This window comes from Strigops habroptila, chromosome 1 (assembly GCF_004027225.2).
Source record: "Strigops habroptila isolate Jane chromosome 1, bStrHab1.2.pri, whole genome shotgun sequence".
Taxonomy (NCBI): Eukaryota; Metazoa; Chordata; class Aves; order Psittaciformes; family Psittacidae; genus Strigops; species Strigops habroptila.
In genome coordinates this window covers 151,935,850-151,956,168 of record NC_044277.2, presented here as the reverse complement: position 1 = coordinate 151,956,168, position 20,319 = coordinate 151,935,850, and the positions used below count along the sequence as shown (strand labels likewise).

General features: G+C 44.1%; 1 protein-coding gene across 4 annotated transcripts in view; it reads left to right on the top strand.

The window, feature by feature from the left end:
* The window catches only part of PDE1C (phosphodiesterase 1C), a 285,812-nt gene that overhangs the window by 112,612 nt on the left and 152,881 nt on the right, over positions 1–20,319 (top strand). For 3 of the 4 annotated variants that reach the window (XM_030492321.1, XM_030492341.2, XM_030492350.1), the window contains one exon: positions 15,113–15,139. The exons of the other annotated variant lie outside the window; for it this stretch is intronic. In XM_030492321.1, coding sequence (XP_030348181.1) covers positions 15,113–15,139 — 27 coding nt within the window. The remainder of the gene's footprint in view (positions 1–15,112; positions 15,140–20,319) is intronic. 4 annotated transcript variants of the gene reach the window in all.

The window sequence follows — 20,319 nt, the reverse complement described above, 5'->3', positions numbered from 1 at the left end:
CACTGTTAGCAGCAGAACTTGATTTTGGCTGCATGGTTGCTTTTCAATCCAATCAAGATGGTTTCTCTAGGGAGGTATGAGCGGCGATGTGTTGGGCTGTTCTTCTTTTAGCCTTTGGAAGCCTAGCTGCAGGACTGTGAACTCCCATTTGCTAGTTTGGACTCTTAAAGCTCCATGAAGTGGCTTCAGTTGCCTCCCAGTTTCTCAAGAACAGAGGAAGCACTGAGGATCCTTTTCAACACTAGGATTAGGTATTGTGCCTGACAGGACTGAAGAATGCAGAGGCATGTACTCAAAAAGCTTTGAAAGTTTCAGTAGAGATGTGATAGTTTACAGCAGCTGAAGACCCAGCTTGGAGATATTTTTTGGTTTGATTTTGGTTGCTTTTATATAGACAAATAAACCCATGGTTTCTAGCTATTACAATAGTACCAGCATCACTGGCATCTGCTGGTGGCCCTGCAATGCTTCAAGCATTGCAGAAGGAGGGGAGAGAAGATGGACTTTAACCTTCTTTCCAGTAGCTGGGATTACAATAGTAAATTGCTAAATACATAATAAATCCTTTTGTCCTCATGCTACTGAAGACAGCAGCAATCTCTGAACTGTACCTTGAATGGGATGCTCGACTTTGAACTCACGTTTTGGGACTCTCCTGCTCAAACCTGTCAATGTAGAAATTGGTCTAAGAAATCTGATGGCAAAAGAAGATAAACACATGTAAACCAGTGTCTTGGAATGCTTCATGGTTTTGCCGAAGAACTGGAACACTGTTTCAGCACTTAGGGCATATCCTCAGCTTCCCCTACAAAGCACTGTGCCATCCTGCTGACAGTGAAGAGGTCCCAGTGCAAACATTTGTGTAAGATCCAGATTTGTTCTTGAAGTGCTGAAGCAGCAGCTGATTTCAATGGGAAAACATGGAGCCTTGGTGACTGAAGACGATCTGGCAAGTGTTAGAGTGGCACTGCTCAGTTATCTGTTTCCCTGTCTTATCTGTACATGCTCTATGGTATTTTTAGGTTTCCTTAGTTGAAATATGTCACATAGAGAACAGCTGGTTCTGCCAGTGACAGTATCCTGGTCTGCTTCGTTTTCATATATGGAACCATCATAAACGGGAAAACAGAGATCTCCCTTCTATTCCAGAGGCACACTACAAAAAGTGGGCTTTGTCCCCAAATATTTTAGCTGGCAGCAGATAGTAGAGGTCAAAAAAGCCCCTCAGAAAGCACCACTTGGTTAGGAAATGTGCAAATCTGTTTTCAAGTGGAAGACAGGAATATGCTCATTTGTTTCTGAAGGCAAGAGAGGTTCTTGGGCTGTCTTTGGTCTTGGTTTCAGTCCTACTGAACCTCCTGAGGGTCTAGGTTCAAACTGAAGCCCTGGGAGCAGAACCGAGCTACCTTCACCTGTTTTTAAATAGAGCTGCTGCCACCCTGTTTCTTGTTTAGCTTTCCTAATGAGCATAGGCAGGTATTATTTGTCAGAGAGCCATGTCAGGAAACCTCTCTGTAGGCCTCCTAGTTCTGAATTTCGCTTTCCCTGTGGTTGTCATGATTCCTAGAAGGATTAAGAAGGTCTCAGTGGTTAGTGAGGGGGTGCTGGGTATGCGCTGCTCCAGCGTGACTTAGTGATTCTTCATTTGGGTGAGCTGCTCTGTGGGTAGGAATGACTCAACTGGTTTCAAGGATTGTCAGGGTCTGGTTGATCCATAATATTGTTCTCCCTGTAGTGTGAAGAGGGGCCGAATTGTACCGTTAGACTAACCTGTAACAGCTCGTTTTATGCTGTCTGCAGTATAGTCCTTGAAGGAGCAAGGGGAACAGGGGAAGTGCTGCCAGCTGCTAATCTCAAGCCTGAACAAATGGACAGAGGAGAGAATATATTCTAATAAATAGCAGAACAGCCACTTCAGACAAAGTTAATTAAAAAGTGCAGTGTTTCGAGGTGTAGTAATTCAGTACATGATCCATTTTGCCACAGCCCTTCTGTTACTTTGTTCCACCCAGTGACTTTTATTTGAATCTTAAATCAATAGATGAGTCCTGCAGGTAACAAAAGAGAGACTACTTCATGTTTAATACTAAAATGTTGACTAAGAAATAATATACACCCTCTAGTTTTTGCCATAATCATAAAAAAGAGCTTTTATTCTTCTGGGGCTAGTACAAGTGAATCATCCCTGCAGCCCAAAAAGCAATTATTGATTCCAGCAGTCATAAAAAGACCACCACAGTCTGTCATAGGAGAAAGGGGCTCCCTTTGTAATATTAAATTCAGTGCTTTTCAAATATTGCTGCTATAAAGCTCGCAATCCTGCCTATGACAAAAGGATATAAAAAAAGTTATTTTGGGAAAGATGAATTCAAACCTCGGGTCAAAGGGAAATTAAGAGTCTCTTTCTGGAATTCTTTTTTAAAGCTGTCTCGGTGGGAAAGGAGTTCATACAGAAAGGAATAAAACCTGACGGAAGACAGCACTGGAAAATCCTCTGTGTGTGTGTGTGTTTGTGTGTTTTAAAGGCTGTGAGACCAGCTCATGTCCTAATCTGCCAGCTTTTGGTGGATTCAAACACTATATTGAACCCAACTCAGCCCTTGAAAGGATTATTTAGTGTGTTTCTTTCTCTTCCTGCAATTCATGTGAGATTTTCCTGTTCCAGTCTCTCTTGTCTTGTTCCACCAAAAAATCACTTCAGCCCCTTCAGAACACTTGGAATGGTCTGACTCTGATCCTGACTGGTAGATGGGGGAAGATTGAGGTTCACATATAAGGGCTGACCCATTCAAACACCATAGAAGCTGTAAAACACTTCTACATATGCAAATTGCTCTCAAAACACTGATTTGGATAAAGCCAGGTGTTCTGGAAGGACTTGTTTGCATTCCTAAGGCTGGTTTTGATCTCCTGAACTGTGCTGTAAACACTGGAAAGAACAACCTCATTGATACCAATGCATTTGCAGGGGTGAAATTTGAATCCAGGTTCTGGTCTTTGGAGCTGGTTTTTTTTTTTTGTTTGTTTTCTTTGAAAATCTAAGTTTTCCAAGTAACTGATGCTTTAGAACAGTTGTTTAGCTCTGCGACAATGCAGAGCATTCCCTGACAATGTTAAGGCCAGCTTTCTGCTTGAATGTGAATTGTAGGTGAGCAATAGTCCTTCTTCCAGCAGACTCGGTGCTGCTCCAGGCCTCTGCCAAGATTTGTCTGCTGTTGTCTTGGATATTTGAAAAGCAGATTCATTTTGAAGGTGTGATTATAAGTACAAAGAAACCAGAATGAAAATCTGTCAATAGATTAAGAGTGCAGCTCAGACTCTGGTGAAACTGGATGTAATCAACTCAGTTGGTAAGGTCCATGTTGGGGATTTTTGAACTTTCCTGGCCAAGAAGTAGGATGCAGAGCTCTCTAAGAGGCATTGCTCTACATGGCTGTTAAGAAGAGCTTTGGAAGGCTGTATCTCTGCCAAGGAGTCCAATTCATGTCGTAGCAGTCTGCCTTGCCGTCTCTGGGAGGACCTCCACACCTAGCAATTGGTGACGTTGGATGGAGAAGTCCATGTGAGCTCAGGTATGCAGTGGGAGAGGGTTTTCATAATCACGGAGTGGTTTGTGTTGGAAGGGACCTTAAAGCTCATCCAGCTCCAACTCCCTGCCACGGGCGGGGACACCTTCCACTAGAGCAGGTTGCTCCAAACCCTGTCCAACCTGACCTATCTTGAACAATAATCTTTCTTGGAGAGGGAGATGTAGGAGACAACTTAGTTACTAGGATGCATACAGACATGTATGATAAGTTCCGTGCTTTTCTTTCATAGCTGTCAAGCTGTAGAGTCATTTTGTTATTAATGTGGCACTTTGAATGGCTATTAGTAGGTCTGTGTCATCACTTCAGGAGTGATTTCTTACACTCCAAGGGACAGATACTATTCGTGCACAAAACTCCCAGCCAAGACAGAAAGTTGCACGGTATCCATCTGTAGCACGAATCCTGGCTTGGTGCAAATCTCATTTCGACACCAAGATTAGCACAAATTAAACATCAGATCTGTGCTGTTTTCAACAGCTAAGACTGCACAGAGCCCCTGAGCTGCAGCTGTGGCATGCAGGGAGTCCCTGCAGAGCGCGTGGCGCAAGCTGCAGCAAGCATCCAAGGGCAAAGGAACAGAAGTAGAGCATAAACCCCCTCGCAAGGCTGAGCAGTTCAGATGGTTGCTGTAAATGATGCTCAGATCACACTTCCTCCCATGCCTCCTGTGGAGCAGCTGGTTTTCTGGGATTCACTAGCAGTAAGCAGTTACTGGTGTCTGCTAAGCAAAGAGTCTGAATACACAATTTAAATATGCGCCTCTACACACACGTTGATGCAGCAGGGACAGCTACAGTCAGATGGGAGAACTCTCTTCTTTCACTTCTCAAGCAAGTCTGAAAAGAGAGGAAGCTGTGGGGGTTGAGGCTGGGAGGGGAGAACTGGGGAGATCAGCTACAAAAGAGCATACTGGCTCATAAAAAGGGGGAGAGGAGAGCCAAAGAGAGCTTAAAAAAAAGGAGGTGGTGGAGAAAAAAGTAGCCCTGTGAGTTCTTCATGTCCCTGCACATAAATAAGTGTTAGATTTATTTCCTTCCAGATTAAAATAGCTCATAGCACAACATATATGCAAGTCATACTCAACTTAGGAGTTTGAGTGTTGCTGAAAATCAGAGGGACAGGAGCTGCCTTTAAGGATATTTGCAGATGCTGCCCAATCTGTAGTGCAGTATTTTTTAGCTCAGATTCTAATTGGAGATCTTGAAGGAAAGGCTGGATGCTGCGTGAATACCTCTGGTTATAAATGCAGTACAAAACACTGCTTCTGTGTCACCTTCTGAGCGTGTCTCATTCAGGCAAATCACAGAATCCCAGACTGGTTTGGGTTGGAAGGGACTTTAAAGCTCATCCAGGTCCAACCCCCTGCCACAGGCAGGGACACCTTTCACTAGAGCAGGTTGCTCCAAGCCCCTGTGTCCAGCCTGGCCTTGAACACTGCCAGGGATGGGGCAGCCACAGCTTCTCTGGGCACCCTGTGCCAGTGCCTCAGCACCCTCACAGGGAAGAGCTTCTGCCTCAGAGCTCATCTCAATCTCCCCTCTGGCAGGTTAAAGCCATTCCCCTTGGCCTGTCCCTACAGGCCCTTGTCAAAAGTCCCTCTCCAGGTTTCTTGTAGGCCCCTTTAGGTACTGGAAGGTCTCCCTCCTGTATAAAATGTCTCCCTGGATCCCTCTCTTCTTGAGGCTGAACAAGCCCAACTCTTCCAGCCTGTCTTCATAGGAGAGGTGCTCCAGCCCCGTTGTCTGGGCAGTCATCTTTCCACTTTTGCACTAGTGTTCCACATGCAGAGAGTGTACAGAGTTGGGTGCAGTTAGACTGGATGTGCAGATGAAGTCAGTTGTGTCATACAGACAATGTTCTTAAAGTTCTTTGCAGCGAAAGGCTTGTGTGTAAATGCTCAACAGTCTCTAGACTTGTTTCTAATTAGCTTGACTGCAGTTAAGAAATCTGCTTGCAAATGTAGAAGAAGGAAATTCCAGAGTTATACAAATTAGCTGAATAACTTGGAGTGAATTATCATAATGGTCCCACCTAGCCTCATTACCTATGAAACATCAGACTGCAGCTTGAATTCCCTATTTACCTTCTGGAGGCAGATCTGCTCCTCTTCTGGGCCAGAGGCAGGGAACTCAGCTCCTTGACAGCAGCCAGACTTTTAAGAGCTGGTTGCAGTTGGAACCATGGCACTTGATATGTGGAAAGGACAGGTCTTACTTATTTAAACGCATCTTTATATCTGAGGTTTCTGAAGACACCTCCCCCTGCCCCCCGCTCTCCCCCATCATGGTTGCTGTAGCATCTAGATGCTCTTGAGACAGCTGGTGACAGGATGGAGTAGGGCCTTAAGGAATAGAAATCTCGCACAGCCTCCTCCATTCCCTGTTCCCATCCACCCACCCGCCCGTCCCAGTTACCTCCCCCTGAGTGTTCCCCTGTGTGGTGAAGAATTCCCATGCTGGGAGCACAGGGCAGCATTGCCGTCTCCCTCCCTCTTCTCCTTCTCTACCTTCCCTGTGCCCTCATGGGCAATTCGGTGGAGCCAGCTGTGTGCCATCACACCAGTGTCATTCATGCCTGGGCAGGTGGAGGAAGGAAAGATGGGCACCTTTTTTACTCTCTATAGAGAATAATGTTGTGATACGGAACCAGTGTTGGCAGAGTAGCAGGGAGCCTGCTGAAGGTGCTGAGCCTTGCTGCAACCAGCAATTTTGAGGATAGGAGACCCTGTGAAACCACTTTTCCTCAGCAAACAGGCTTGCCTTGGCTATCTCAGAGGTCCATCGTTGTTCAGATGACTTCCCTCTCAAACATCCCTGTTCCTGGAGAAACATGGAGGACTGGGAAGCCCTGAAAAGAGCATTGGCTCTTCAAGAGGAATTTAAATCGTAGAATCATAAAATGGTTTGTGTTGGAAGGGACCTTAAAGCTCATCCAGCTCCAACCCCCTGCCACGGGCAGGGACACCTTCCACTAGAGCAGGTTGCTCCAAGCCCCTGTGTCCAACCTGGCCTTGAACACTGCCAGGGATGGGGCAGCCACAGCTTCTCTGGGCGCCCTGTGCCAGTGCCTCAGCACTCTCACAGGGAAGAGCTTCTGCCTCAGAGCTCATCTCAATCTCCCCTCTGCCAGGTTAAAGCCATTCCCCTTGTCCTGTCCCTACAGGTCCTTGTCCAAAGCCCCTCTCCGGGGTTCTTGTAGCTCCTTTAGGTACTGGAAGCTGCTCTAAAGTCTCCCCAGAGTCTTCTCTTCTCCAGGCTGAGCAAGCCTAGCTCTTTCAGCCTGTCTAATGCTGCCTTTTCCAAAGAGTAACATTTAATAAGCGGTCTGTGAATGAGGAGGCACTGCCAGGGCGATAGCAGTCCTGCCTCTGTACACAGAGTAGTGCTGCTAAAAGGCTGAGGAACTTTAAAAAGCTTCCAGCATGCCGAAGGAGGGAGGGGGGTCGGGAGGTGGCAATGGGGAAGTGAAGTTCCCTTCTTTTGGAAAGGGAACACTGCATCTTTGTGCAGCAATTTTTTCTCCCCGTGCTTGGGCTTGTCCAACAGTAATCCAAGTGTTCCAGCCTGGAACACGGAGTCAGAAGAGGGCCTGGCACAAAACCATGAGATTTAAAGTTCTGCGTCACACCAGCTGTCTACTAGCAGAGGGGGTGGGTTGTGTTCGGGAGGAGGAAGGTTGAGGAGGGGGGAAATAACAATAACAAGCAACATTTAGATTTACAAATAGCACCAAATAGATTTACTAGAGCTTTTAGGGCAAGATGCAGATTTGTTTAGTGAGTTCACACACACGGCTGGTCTGCTCTGATGTAATTCCAGTCCGTGTTTCCTGTCTTGATATTTAATCCAGGGTATGAAGAATGATTCTGTCCCTCCCCATCATCGTGCGTGCTGTAACTAATCACAGAGCCACCCTGCATGAAATAGCTGTCTGTTTGGCTCCTGCAGAATCTGATATGTTCATTTTACATAGCAGCAGTGATTAAAATACGTTTTAATCTGTGCATGTTTGTTTCTTCCAGAACCTAACAGTTTTTTGCCACTGGGGGAATGGAATTCCCGCTAGACTGTATTACGTGTTTGCAGCACACACAATACATCAATATTGCCCCTATATGTGCTCTGCAAAATTCTGCTTTGCCTTATTCCAAGAGGAACTGTTCCCTTGTACGCTCCTTGTCGATATGACTCGTTTTCACAAGCTCTTTTCTTAGGGAAACGAACAGGATACAACTAAAGAACGCACAGGAAAGATTGTGTATTCACTCCCTTTTTTGAGACATTGTACTAGCAAGGAAGCAGCATCCCGCTTACGGAGGTCAGTGTTGCTGCGTGAGCACGATGTGAAGCACATCTATGCTCAGAGCAGCAGGGAGGTGTTTGTCTCTCTCCAATCCCATTGTGCACTAAGTGCCACAATCTCTTCCAGTGGGAGAGGCTACAGAATAGGCATGTTGAGGTACCACCCATCCTGTACTTGGCAGGTCATCACCTTTACTGATTTCAGAGCCAAATGTTCCATAAGGCATGTGGAGTGGCCAGCTAAGAAAGCAACACTCAGTCACTGGCTAAGCCTGTATCTATTTTTCAAAGAGTGAATATGTGAAGGTCGTACACTATGGTGAATGCACTGCAGTGATTTGACAATCCTTATCTTTCGTATTATTTTCTTTTTAAGCATGAATACTGAGAACTTCTCTATATTCTTTTCAGACCTCAGATCTTTTATTTTCCTGAAATGTGCTTTCCTGTACACCCACTTTTCTTAAGAATGTGATGTGTGTGAAGCACAAGAGAGTTTGCTTCTTGTGTACTAAGAAAAAGCAGAATGAGCGGTAGATCATATTCTTTCTGATGGGTTTGATGTTCAGAAACAGACCCGGTTTCCTTTTTATTTCATATAAAAAATCTGAATCCACACCAACTGCAAATGAGAAACTGAGTAAATACAGAGAACTCAGTAGTTAGACTGGTGAAATCCAGTGATCAGCCAGATTGGCTAATTCATCAAAATAGCATTTTCCTTGGGCAAAATCAGTGAGGATTTTTTTGACTTTCAAGTATTTACATACAGTTTTTTACTGATTGTGAGTTGAGTACAAGCTTCATTTCCACTTTGTAGCAGTACTTCTTGTTTTCAAGATATGAATGTTTTCCCCTCCATTTCTGACTGTAAATCCGATGTGCCTCTCAACTGTCTCGTCTCCATTTCTACTGAAATCATCGTACCTGTTTCAGGTTGTGAACATCTCTTGTCTTTGTATGCCTGCACCGCACATGCCCATGCTTCAGAGCACGCAGACCCTTCTAATCTACTTAAAATGAGACAAGTGACTGCTTCATCCTCTTATGATTTCACTATGTCCCTGTGTGGTTCAGAGTCCAATTTAAAATGACTTCTCTTGTATTTTTTAAAATCCCACATAAATCCTCCATCAAATCTCAGGTACCAGCCGAAATCTTTCCTTCCTGCACCCACTTCTTACCATTTCTTCTCTTCTGCTGGCACTAGTCTCTGTGCTCATATTGTCTTTAACTTAGCACAGTATTCTGGTAAATGTGGAAGGAAAAGTAAATAAGTTGTTTTGGGTGGTGCTTTATTGACTAGGGAGTGAGTAAACCAAGCAAACTGGCCCTCCTGTTTCAATTAAGGAATTAAAACCCCAGCAGGAGTTGATGGCATCATACCCTTTGAAGTCTGGTGATCTCAGTATATTCCTGAGTCCTCATCAGGGCTCCCATGGGATCCTGAGCTTTGACAGATGCCATTCCGTAGTCTGTGCTGCGTGATTGGGGTTTTGTGGATTGATTTATACATGGTTATTAATACAGGCTTTGGTAACGTAACATAAATGCATCACTAATCCTGCGGTGATGACGATTAATTGGTAACGCACTGCATGATGCAGAGTATTGAGCTGCTGGGAGGGAAGGTTTGCAATTTATTTAAGTGATCCCATCAGTCAGAAAATGTGGCTGGATGTGAGCCCCCAGCTGCCTCTCCCTGGGAGCCATGTGCAGGGGGATGGCATCTACCCGCAGTGCGAACTGCTACACCACCAGGATGCGGCCAGTTTGGGAGCTAGAAATGCTCTTAATCCTTCTAGACATGGCCATCAAGGGGAAATCTTGGGGGTTCTGGACTGATGAGCTGGAAGGATTTGGGGATAAAAGCAGTAAATATGAATTGTGGTCAGCTCTCACATTAAAAAGAAGGGGAGGGGTAATGTTCCCTCCCCATAGGTTCACTGATGGGTAACAAAACAGCAGGAAGAGTCTTCCAGATTTGACCTGTAGACAGACTTGTTTCTCTTTTGCCGAATTTCATTTCTTATCTTGCTGTTGGTTTGCTAAACTATGAAACAGGCTTTTAGTAGTGTTGAACTTAACACAGTAACACCTTATTCTAATGTCAGAAGGTCAACTCTGGCAGGAAAGAAAAGGAAAGAAAAAGACCTGAGAGAACGTGTTTGTTATGAGGTAGATGTTTCATTGCGGTAAGGTGGCTTCTTCTCTCTGCGCTTCCAAATGAGCTGGGGGGGGGAGCCCTGCAGGGAAGCAGAGATGAATATCCTTGGGTGAGCTATGGAGGTGGTGGGACTCCAGGACTGAAGGACAGACATTGTTGGGTGCTTTTGTTAATGGATGATTAAGCTCCCACACACACCTTAAACATGCTAATTATAAAGCTTCTAAATATAGAAAAGTCCCATTTTCTATTCCAGTCTATGAATAACTAAATGTTTGCTTGTGGCAAGTGCTTTCTTTAATGACTCTGGTTCCTCTGAAGAAGTAGCTTTTGCAAAATGCCCCCCTTGAGGCAGGAGTTTCCCTTTTCTGCAGGTAGCTCTGATCCTGTTTACCAATGTCAGCACAAAAACAAGGGTATGGCAGGCAAGCTGTGCTGAGGCTCTCTGCATCAGCTGGAGGAGTTAATGTCCTGGTAGTTTCTTGTATCCAGGCTTGTGCATTGTCAGCTGGTGGTACAAAGGGGAGAGCGTGGGCCACCAGGTTTAAGGACTTCACATCTTCAGAAGTATAGCTGCCTTGCTAAACTGATTTGACCAACTGTGTGTTCTCTCTGAACCTGTTGCAATGGCCAGGCAAAACAAAACGTGTTAGAGTAAGCTGCTGTCAGTGCTGGTTCTGAGCTTTAGTTGGAAAGTTGAGTCACTTCACCATGTCAGCAGGCTAAGGACGTGCTTGTGGCACTTGGCATTCCTGAGCCACGAAGCATTAACTCAGTTAAAAGCGTCACCTGTGTGTACCTCAGGTTGCTAACTGCATGTTAACCACTGGTGGCCTAAGGCTGATCGCTGCCTGCAGAGACCTTACCAAGTCTCTAGCAGCAGTGTGTGAGCAGAGCATGGTGCTCATTAACTTTCAGATTTTAGTACAAATTTCCAGGGATGAAGTTAAGCAAAGATCTTCCTATTATTTCTGCAGGACCCATAGTTTTACTCCATATACTGAAAAGATGCCATTAATACCAAACCCTGTGGAATAAATGTGGAATAACACCACGTTAACCAAGCCACTATTATGAGTAAAACAATTTATGTGGTGTAGTTATTCTTTGGAGGCTGTGTAGGAGTGAAAGAACAATCAATCTAGCTAGTTGATATTCTGAGTTATATGATTATGGGGCAAAACCAGAGTGGTTGGCAGTTACTTAATGCCCCCAATCCCTCCACCCTCACTCCTCTCCATATCTACTCAGTTATATTAACTTCATCGCACCTCTCAGAAGAATGAGGCCTGAGAAAGTCATTACCAAAGACAGATACAGTTTTTTTGTGTTTCTGTTAAATTATCTTCATCTTCATCATTTCTGGATGCACAGGTAGGGTGGAAGCTTTTTGCGGCAACTCGAAAGTAGTGTTATTTGGCTCCAGTTATGCCTCACTGCCATAAACTGATGTGCAAAGCCCCTACAGCCACAACCCTGAAGAGCTGAAAAAATGATGGAAAAGGGTCTGAAGGGGAAATACAGGAAAAAAAGCAGTTTGCCTGAGGATGCACTGGAATTAAATGGCAGAAACACAACCCTGGAAACAGATGCCTATCCTTGAAGAAGCTGGCAGGCATCAAAGCACAGAAAGAAATTTTGCATGTCTGTTTATTTTAATGGGAGTTGGGTGCCCATATAGCTGTAGCTAGCTACATCTTATTGGTGCTTAAATACCTTCAAAAGTCTGTCCTAATTTTGTGCTGGGCCAGTATATTTTGTTTTTCCTCTGGGCACATGAAGGGTTCCTTCATCACCAGAAGAGCAGATACTGCAATAGTGGGCTTAACTCTCTTGTTGACTTCATCTCATTTGAGACAAAAATGTCATCCCATCCACCACTTTGCTTAGTTTTGATAGTTAACAAAATACCTATTTTTAACCCTCTTACTGGGTTTATTTTCATTGGGTTCCAGCAGACTACTTGTACGAGAACTGACTCACTTCATACCACACTTGTGCAGGTGTAATTGCATTAAGTTCAGTGAACTTATTTCTAGTTTACACTGGTAATACAGGGCCTACCTAGTGTGAGTCACCTGCTAATTCTCTTCACCATGAAAAAAACACCAACTACTTTTCCTAACTTGTTTTTTTTTTAATGTAATCTAAATGTAGACCTATGAGTAATACATTCCACAGCAGGTAACAGGCAATGAATGGATGTGGCAGTTCTAGCGCGGCATGTCTGCCGCAGGAAAAGAACCTGAACTTACACGGATTTGGTGCTATTGACAAGCCTCTTGCAGGCATGAGCACAGGATGGCCCAAAGGTGTGGGAGGCTGGAACAACACCTCTTGCAGGTGTCATGCTTTCCTTCCTGGGAAAGAGGGATAGCTGGGGTTTGTTCAGAAAATCATGTGTCCCTTGAGCTTGGTGGGAGATGTGTCTGTTTCCAGGTTTATCCCAGAGCTAAAGGTAATTGAGCTCCTGTCTAGGAGCATCGGCTCCTCCTGGGGAGATGAACCAGGATAGCTTGTCCCACATCTTTTAAAAAATAAACAACTGAACAAAACCCTACAAAAACAAGGCCAAATCCTCACCCCTCAGTTTCCCCTTGTTAATTCACACATGGCTGCTGATTGCAGCCAACCTCTGGTGCTGGCTGAGGTATTAAAGGAGTCACCTTCAAATTTCCTTGGCAATGATCTCATTTAATGAAAGGCAGGTGTCAGTGGTGAGTTGTAAGCATAAAGCAGGTGGAAGTTGACTGAAGGCTATACTATAATAAAATCATAGAATGGTTTGTGTCGGAAGGGACCTTAAAGGTCATCCAGTTCCAACCCCTGCCGCAGGCAGGGACACCTTTCACTAGAGCAGGTTGCTCCAAGCCCCTGTGTCCAACCTGGCCTTGAACACTGCCAGGGATGGGGCAGCCACAGCTTCTCTGGGCACCCTGTGCCAGCGCCTCAGCACCCTCACAGGGAAGAACTTCTGCCTCAGAGCTCATCTCAATCTCCCCTCTGGCAGGTTAAAGCCATTCCCCTTTTTCCTGTCCCTACAGGCCCTTGTTAAAAGCCCCTCTCCAGCTTTCTTGTAGTCTCCTTTAGTTATTGGAAGACTGTGTTATCAATGCCATCTGTTTTATAACATTGATGAGTAGCATTGTTAGACCTTGGTGTTGAAATGCTGGAAGTTCAGGTGTACAGGATTTTTTGTTGCTGGATATCAGAATCTGCTAGTGGTGCTCTTTCTGAAGCAAGTCCATGCAGTAGTGATACTGAATCTACAAACTAGGGTTCCTTTAGTTATATTCTCTTCAATTGTAACATGCAAATTCAGTGCTTATAAATGCAGTCACTTGGTACATGTAAACCTTAACTGTAATTGAACTGCAGGTGTGGAAACAGTAAACTACAGCAATAAAGAATGTATATATGGATTTAAAAACTTCTGTGACCAGGCAAATGCTTTTTTCCTAGTAGTCATCTGTGATAGTACACAGTTTTCTAATGCAGTAAAAATATTGTTGAATTAAAAGAGGTGTAACAGATCAGAAAAGTGTTATTATTACGGAGATGCAAAAGGTACCCTAAGGCTTGGCCATCTCTTTAAGATATACAAGGAAATTTAGGTAATCAGGAGTTAATGAATGGTATCTTTGCTCAAACGTGAAGCTTGTCTTAAAGAGAAACACTGCATTAAATTACATGAAAGTCATTAACCAATAAAGGGAAAATAGTTCTGGCAGTGCTGGAATACACCATCTGACACTTTCAAGGGAAAGAATTAACTTGTAAATAATGATAGTAATAGTAATAATAATAATCATCATCTTGATACTGCTATGGACATTCACTCTTTTACTCCTTTGCATCTATTCAAGTTTAAGTAATTCTTCACACAGTTAAAGGTAAATGAAATATTTTTAAATCCTTTTAAAGTAAATATCTAGGATTTTTATGATTCTGGGCCTGCCTTAGCCACAGTTTTCCATTTGCAGTAGTATGAGAGCAGCACTTGCTGCTATAAAGCAGCACACCCATTCTAACAATATTACCTACACATTGAAAAGGTGAGGAACGTCTCTATGGCTAAACAACAGGGTGTTGATCTTGCACCCTTCATCACAGTCCACACTGGGACTTGTTCCCATCACTGCTTGGGAAACTTAGAGATCATTAGTATTACTTTAGAACATAAAAGCAGAGCTCAGCTCAAGTGAAATCAATGCCCTGTTTTGCCAAGCACTGTGTAAAGCTGTTGGAAAAGGCTGTTGTAGGATGAGGAGCTCATAGAGAACATACAGTGCTGATACACCTCTGTATAGCCACGCAGGTAACCATGCAGAAGGGCTCATGGTTATTGCCTTACTCTGAGCATTGGCAGCTTGTGCCATTGCCTGCTGTAGAAGACTGTGCTAAGCATATTAAGAGGTTGAGGAGAAGAGATGCTGTCAGTGTGCTTGTCCACCCTTGCCATTCCTATTTCTGGGCTCAGGTCAGTTAGGTCCCAAAGTATGTGCAACAAAGAGAAGCTCTGTGGTGTGGTATCTGTGATTTGGTGGAGTAAAGAACTTGCTAGGATCTAGACTTCCTTTTTAGAGCAAGGCTGCTGTGAAACTGCTAGGGTTTTCCACTGAGTGACCGCAGCCAAGGTGGAGTGGTGGTGCTGTGATCCAACCATCTTAGGGGGCTCTCCACAGATAAGGCCATACTTATCTGCTGGATGGAGACATAAAAACTACTTTACTAGTAGTAAGTAGAAGTAAGTTTCTGTCACTTGGGCTTCCTGTTAAGTCATTTAGAGTAGTACCTCATTCTTTCCTAGCTGCAGCAAACCTGTCTAACAAGAAAAGGCAAGATGCACGTACAGCCAAACACACACCTTTTTCTACTAAAGTTAGTGGCAACCACCACTGAGGTTAGCAGGAGGGTTTGGCTACATAACACTTGGGGCATTCTCGTGGCAGAAGTGCCTTCACATAATTGCTCCTGATTTCTGACCCTCTCATTTTCTCCTCCTCACCAGTAGAGTGTTCTTATCTCAGTTGTATTTTGTTCTTTTCCTGCAGGAGAAAATACAAGAAAACATCACAGAGGTAAGAGTAAAGCGCAGAGGACTGGAAGCTATTTGTGAGTCATCTGTCTCTTTTTGTTAGGGGGTTTGAAGGAGGATTTTCCTGTTACCAGATTGGTTTTGTTTCCAGGGAAATGCCCTTGTACTGATTGTTTTCCCCCTCTGAAGGTCCATGTTACACTGCTGTTCCTTCAGATCCCCTCTGCTGCTAGTGATATTTGTTCCTTCAGATCCTCTCTGACATTAGCAGTATTTCTCCCTGAGTAAGGACAGAAATCCTTGAAGGTCAAGCCCTCAGCAACATCACTCTGTTCCTTCTGCAAGATCTGCTGGTTCTAACTCCTCTCTCTTACTCGTGCTGTAATAACAAAATGGATTGTGGGCTTGTAGTGTTGCTAATGATCTGTGCCTTTGCAGGAGACTGAGGGAAAACAGGGATCCTGTTGATAAACAGGCCCTATTACAGCTACCTGATCTAGTTATCGTACTATCTCCTTGCAGGAGAGAGGCCCAATGGGGCGCTTTGACAGATTCATTTTTCTTTCTTTGAAGCCCTTGTATTTGGTTGCTTCAGAGTCCGCACTTTGCAGCACAAAGTTTTTTGGTGCTGAGCTGACTTCCCCTCCCCTGCATGGGGAGTATTAATTGGTGACTTAATCTCATGGTGTGCTGAGCATCTTTAGTTCATGTTGACTTTAACTGGATTTGAGACTCCTGCAGAGTGCTTCCTAAAGACTAAACCCTGCAGCTCTGCTGAGTGTGCCCTTTAACGTTATGTGATGATGGAGGGAGCTGGCAGATAAGCCAGCGTGGTGATGTGATGGGCTAAGACATCGCAGCCACCCCTCCTGTTTGCTATCATGCTACGTCGAAGATGATCACTCCGCTGCAGCATTGGCTGGATAGGCTATGTGTGTGCTTGTGTGTCATAGCCACTAGAGCCTGAAGTGTGGTGGCTTGAGTCATGTTGATCTCTGACAGTTTAGTGGGAAATACTGATTTGAAGGTTTCTGTGCTGAACTGTGTGGTGGGAATTGTGTAGTGTGAGCACAAGAACAGGGAGAAGGTAAATATGCTCCCAGTTGTTTTCCTGAATGCGGGGCTGACGCTAGTCCTGTTTGCAGCTCTACTTTTCTCCCTGTTTCCCTTGCTGCAGCCATGATTGCTAATTAATTATGAACATGTCTCTGGGCAGAGGTCTTGAGTTCCTGCAAGAGGATTTGTTCTGGGGCTGAAATCATTTCCAGGAGCAGTGATTGCACTTTGTGTGTGTCCCCTCTGCACTGCTCGCAATGTCCTGAGGACTGTGTCTTATTTGGGTGTGTTTTCTGTGTACATAACCATGGCATCAGAGAGGTTTGTGTTCAGCATCTGTACAGGAGACTTTCTGTAAGCCTTGGGAGAGAGATGAAGTATGTTATATGCTCCTACAAGCTCAGTACACGGTTGTATCAATGACATACAGAGAATTGAATATGTCAGGCTGTTTAAACATACCATTACAGGGTTATGTTTCGTGCCTTGCTAACCTTGCTTTGTACTAGATAACCTTGCTCAGCAGGCGCTGGCTGCTTGCCGGAGGGCTGTGCAGCTCAGCGGGGTAGCTGCTGTGGCTGGGAACCATCATTTGCCAGCACCTAGGGCAAATTAGCTGGATAGTGAGCTTCTGACTTGAATTTACCACCTGCTGTGTCATTAAGGTATGGTACTAAATGGGAAATTGCACATGCGCCATCCGATGCTGAAGTGTAACATCCAGCAAAAGGAAGCGGTAGGACAGTAGTTCATTTAAAGGTTGGTTTTAAGTAGCATCTCTGTTGAGTTAGTAATTCCAGCAATGAACATAAACTGATGACTTGGCTCAGGTCTTCACTTTCTTTTCCCATATTCATTTGTTGTGGAGTTTTCTTTCCTTTGTTATGTTTTTTCAAAATGATCTTGGTGGTTCCTATGTCGCTGGACTCTGGAGGGTGACTGGCAGCCCAACTGGAACCATCTTCATAGAGCTATAGAATGGCTTGGGTTGAAAGGGACCTTAAAGCTCACCCAGTTCCAAGCCCCTGCCACAGGCAGGGACACCTTCCACTAGAGCAGGTTGCTCCAAGCCCCTGTGTCGAACCTGGCCTTGAACACTGCCAGGAATGGGGCAGCCACAGCTTCTCTGGGCAGCCTGTGCCAGCGCCTCAGCACCCTCACAGGGAAGAGCTTCTGCCTCAGAGCTCATCTAGAGCTCATCTCAATCTCCCCTCTGGCAGGTTAAAGCCATTCCCCTTGTCCTGTCCCTACAGGCCCTTGTCCAAAGCCCCTCTCCAGGTTTCCTGGAGCTCCTTTAGGCACTGGAGCTGCTCTAAGGTCTCCCTGGAGCCTTCTCTTCTCCAGGCTGAACAAGCCCAGCTCTCTCAGTGTGCCTCCAGAGCAGAGCTGCTCCAGCCCTTGCAGCATCTCTGTCTTCCACTTGGTTTTACATCTTCTTTCTTTTGTATCTCTTTGGGAAGTGTTATCGCATAGCAATGCTGAGGTGATAGTAAGCAGCACTTAGCTATGAAGAAGGAAACACTGTTGTCCTCTGTACCTTGCAGTGTAAAGAAACAGGTTCCTCTGAGTGCAGACCTGTTGGGAAGGAAGATGAGGTATGTGCAAGAAAACTTGAGGAGAAAGAGTCAGAGTAAAATTTGAGCCATTCTAAAATTGCAAATAGAAATGATAGACACTGACTCTTGCATTGATCATCCTGTTAACTGAGTTGACTTAAATGCTTTTGTAACAATAATATATGGATATGATTTTCCTCATAAACTTGGAAGTTTCACAGCTGTCTAGACAACCCTAATTTCATTAGACCCAACCTTGTAATTGCATCTGAACCACTGAACTGTGATGTAGATTAATCACAGCAATACCAGAGAAGCAGGATATTTAATCAGAAGTCGAGTCATCTGTGATTCTCCCATCTAGTTCCCCTTGGGTAAGTGAATAGTAGGTATAAGCTTATTAAATAGTGACTGGAGAGGTAGTCAGCAAGGGGGAGAACTAGATAGGAAGCCAAAGCTCTCTTGAACTGTCAGATCCTGGGTTGGTTTTGCTTTTTCTGGAGCAGCTGAGACCTCGGTCGTGTTTTATTTGCCTGTTGAGAGTCCCAGTTATCCTGAAGACAGCCAGCTGTGGGCTGCCCGTGGTTTCCTTTAGCTCCCTGGGATATTGAAAGGGAAATGAGCCTTTCAAGTAGCTCATGGCAATCCTCTCCAGATAAGATTCATGCTTGGGTGCCATTCAGCTAGTGCAGGTAGTTCTGCACTTCTAAGGACTCAGTGGAGTCCTATTTATCTTCCCAAAATCTGTCAGATAAACAATCTATGTTAGCTTACATGGCTATGAACCGCAGCCTTGCATTTTTACTCTGCCAGTAAGAGAATTGCATGTGTTGCTGTTTTGGTTTAGCTACCTGTTGGTTAATTGTATAGTTTAATTTTCTATTAAACTATACCAAGATATAGTGGAAGTCGTCCCTCCCAGTGATAGAGTAATGTAGATTGAAGGGGTCCTCTGGAGGTCAGGTCATCTCTTCCAGCTCTTGGTGCTTGAGGACATCACTGTGGCCCTGATTAACTCTTGGCATTCATCAACTTACTTCATTTGACAATATACTTAGTCCTTAGTTCTGATACCATTTCATTTCCACAGCTTATCTATTGACCTTGCAAGGTTATCTTAATTACAAATAATAAAAATACCCCTAATTCCTTAAGCTGTGCAAGTAATTATAATACTGCTTAGCTGAATGTTTTTTATATATATATACATATAGTATCAGTAGCGTGCACACACAATGTAGGACTTGATCTGTCCAAATTCTTTGTGAAGTCTTTTGGGTGCTGAGACATCCTTGGCTCCCTGTTACTTCAGTAGGACTTCTTGAAACTCTCCATTTCAGGGAAACTGGTGTTAAATTTTCAATTCAAGGCTGCTGGGCATTATGCAAAAAGAGATCCGACTTATTTCTGTAATATTACAAGTGAAGCTGGTTCTGTTAAATTTAATGAACACTTAATTTCAGTAGAAAGGTATGAATTTGTTGAGTGCTCTGTATTCATTGCACTACAGAGTCATAGGTGCTTTGGGAAAAAATTGAACGTGGTCATGTAAGTAAAGCTTATAATTAATCTGTATGTGAAGGGAGTGAATTAAAATGACATTGGTAACCTTAATTTGGTATTTCCTGGCTTTCCGGGTGCAACTTGAGTGATCTTCTAATGTGGGTTAAGCGCAGTCAGATACTGGCAGTGTTACACAGCTCTGCAAAAGGGGCTGTGGTTCAAGTGAACAAATTTAAGTGGAGTTTGTGCTTGAATTCATGGAGGGAGTTTATATTACTTGGCTATGTGTAGGGAAACTTCATGCTGAGAGGAGAGGAGGTAGCCTACCTCTAGAAAATCCCAGTTTTTGTTCTCCTAACACTTTCTGTAAGAGGAAAACACTGAAACACTGGAAGTAATGGAGGCTTTTACATACCCTCCTGCTTTCTGTCCTCCTTCCCTCTGTTTTAGAGAGCTGGAAGATGCAGTGAGATTGGGCTCCGGACAGATACACATTTTTATATTGTTTTTTCCTGCTTTGAAATCTTGCTTAGTTTTTCTACCCTAGCAGGAGGCAGCCATTCCTTAAGGTGATGGCTCATATTAGTCATGATATGAAATGGACAAATTGGTCTTCAGACCCTTTGTAGTGTGAATGGAAGTGCAAGTTCCTCAGGAATACAAAAGAATTCGATCTTTGTGAACTGGGCACTAAGAATTTTTCCCCTTCAGGGAAATTTCATTATTATTCTTTTTTTCCATTTGTTATATGGAAAATGTAAAGGAGAGTTGTCAAGTGGCAGCCGCGAAGCAGTAGAATGTTTCCTGCTATCTCTTACATTATTTTTCTACCTCAGCATACCATTGTAAGGCTGATTGCTTTGCTAGCCAGCTCCTGAGGAAAGTGTAGATGTATGAGCTGCAGTATAATCTGTATCGATACTCAAGGAAGTGGAGAGCCCCGATATAAATGAAACATGAGGTTTTGGTTGAGATCATCAGTAATCTATGGTAACTTGAGGTAACCTGAGTCAGTAAACCTCTTTACCAACTAGAGGAAGTTATAGGAAGAGGAGGCTATAAATTTTGGATCCCTGTCATGAGTAATGGGACTTCTTTATCCAGAGCA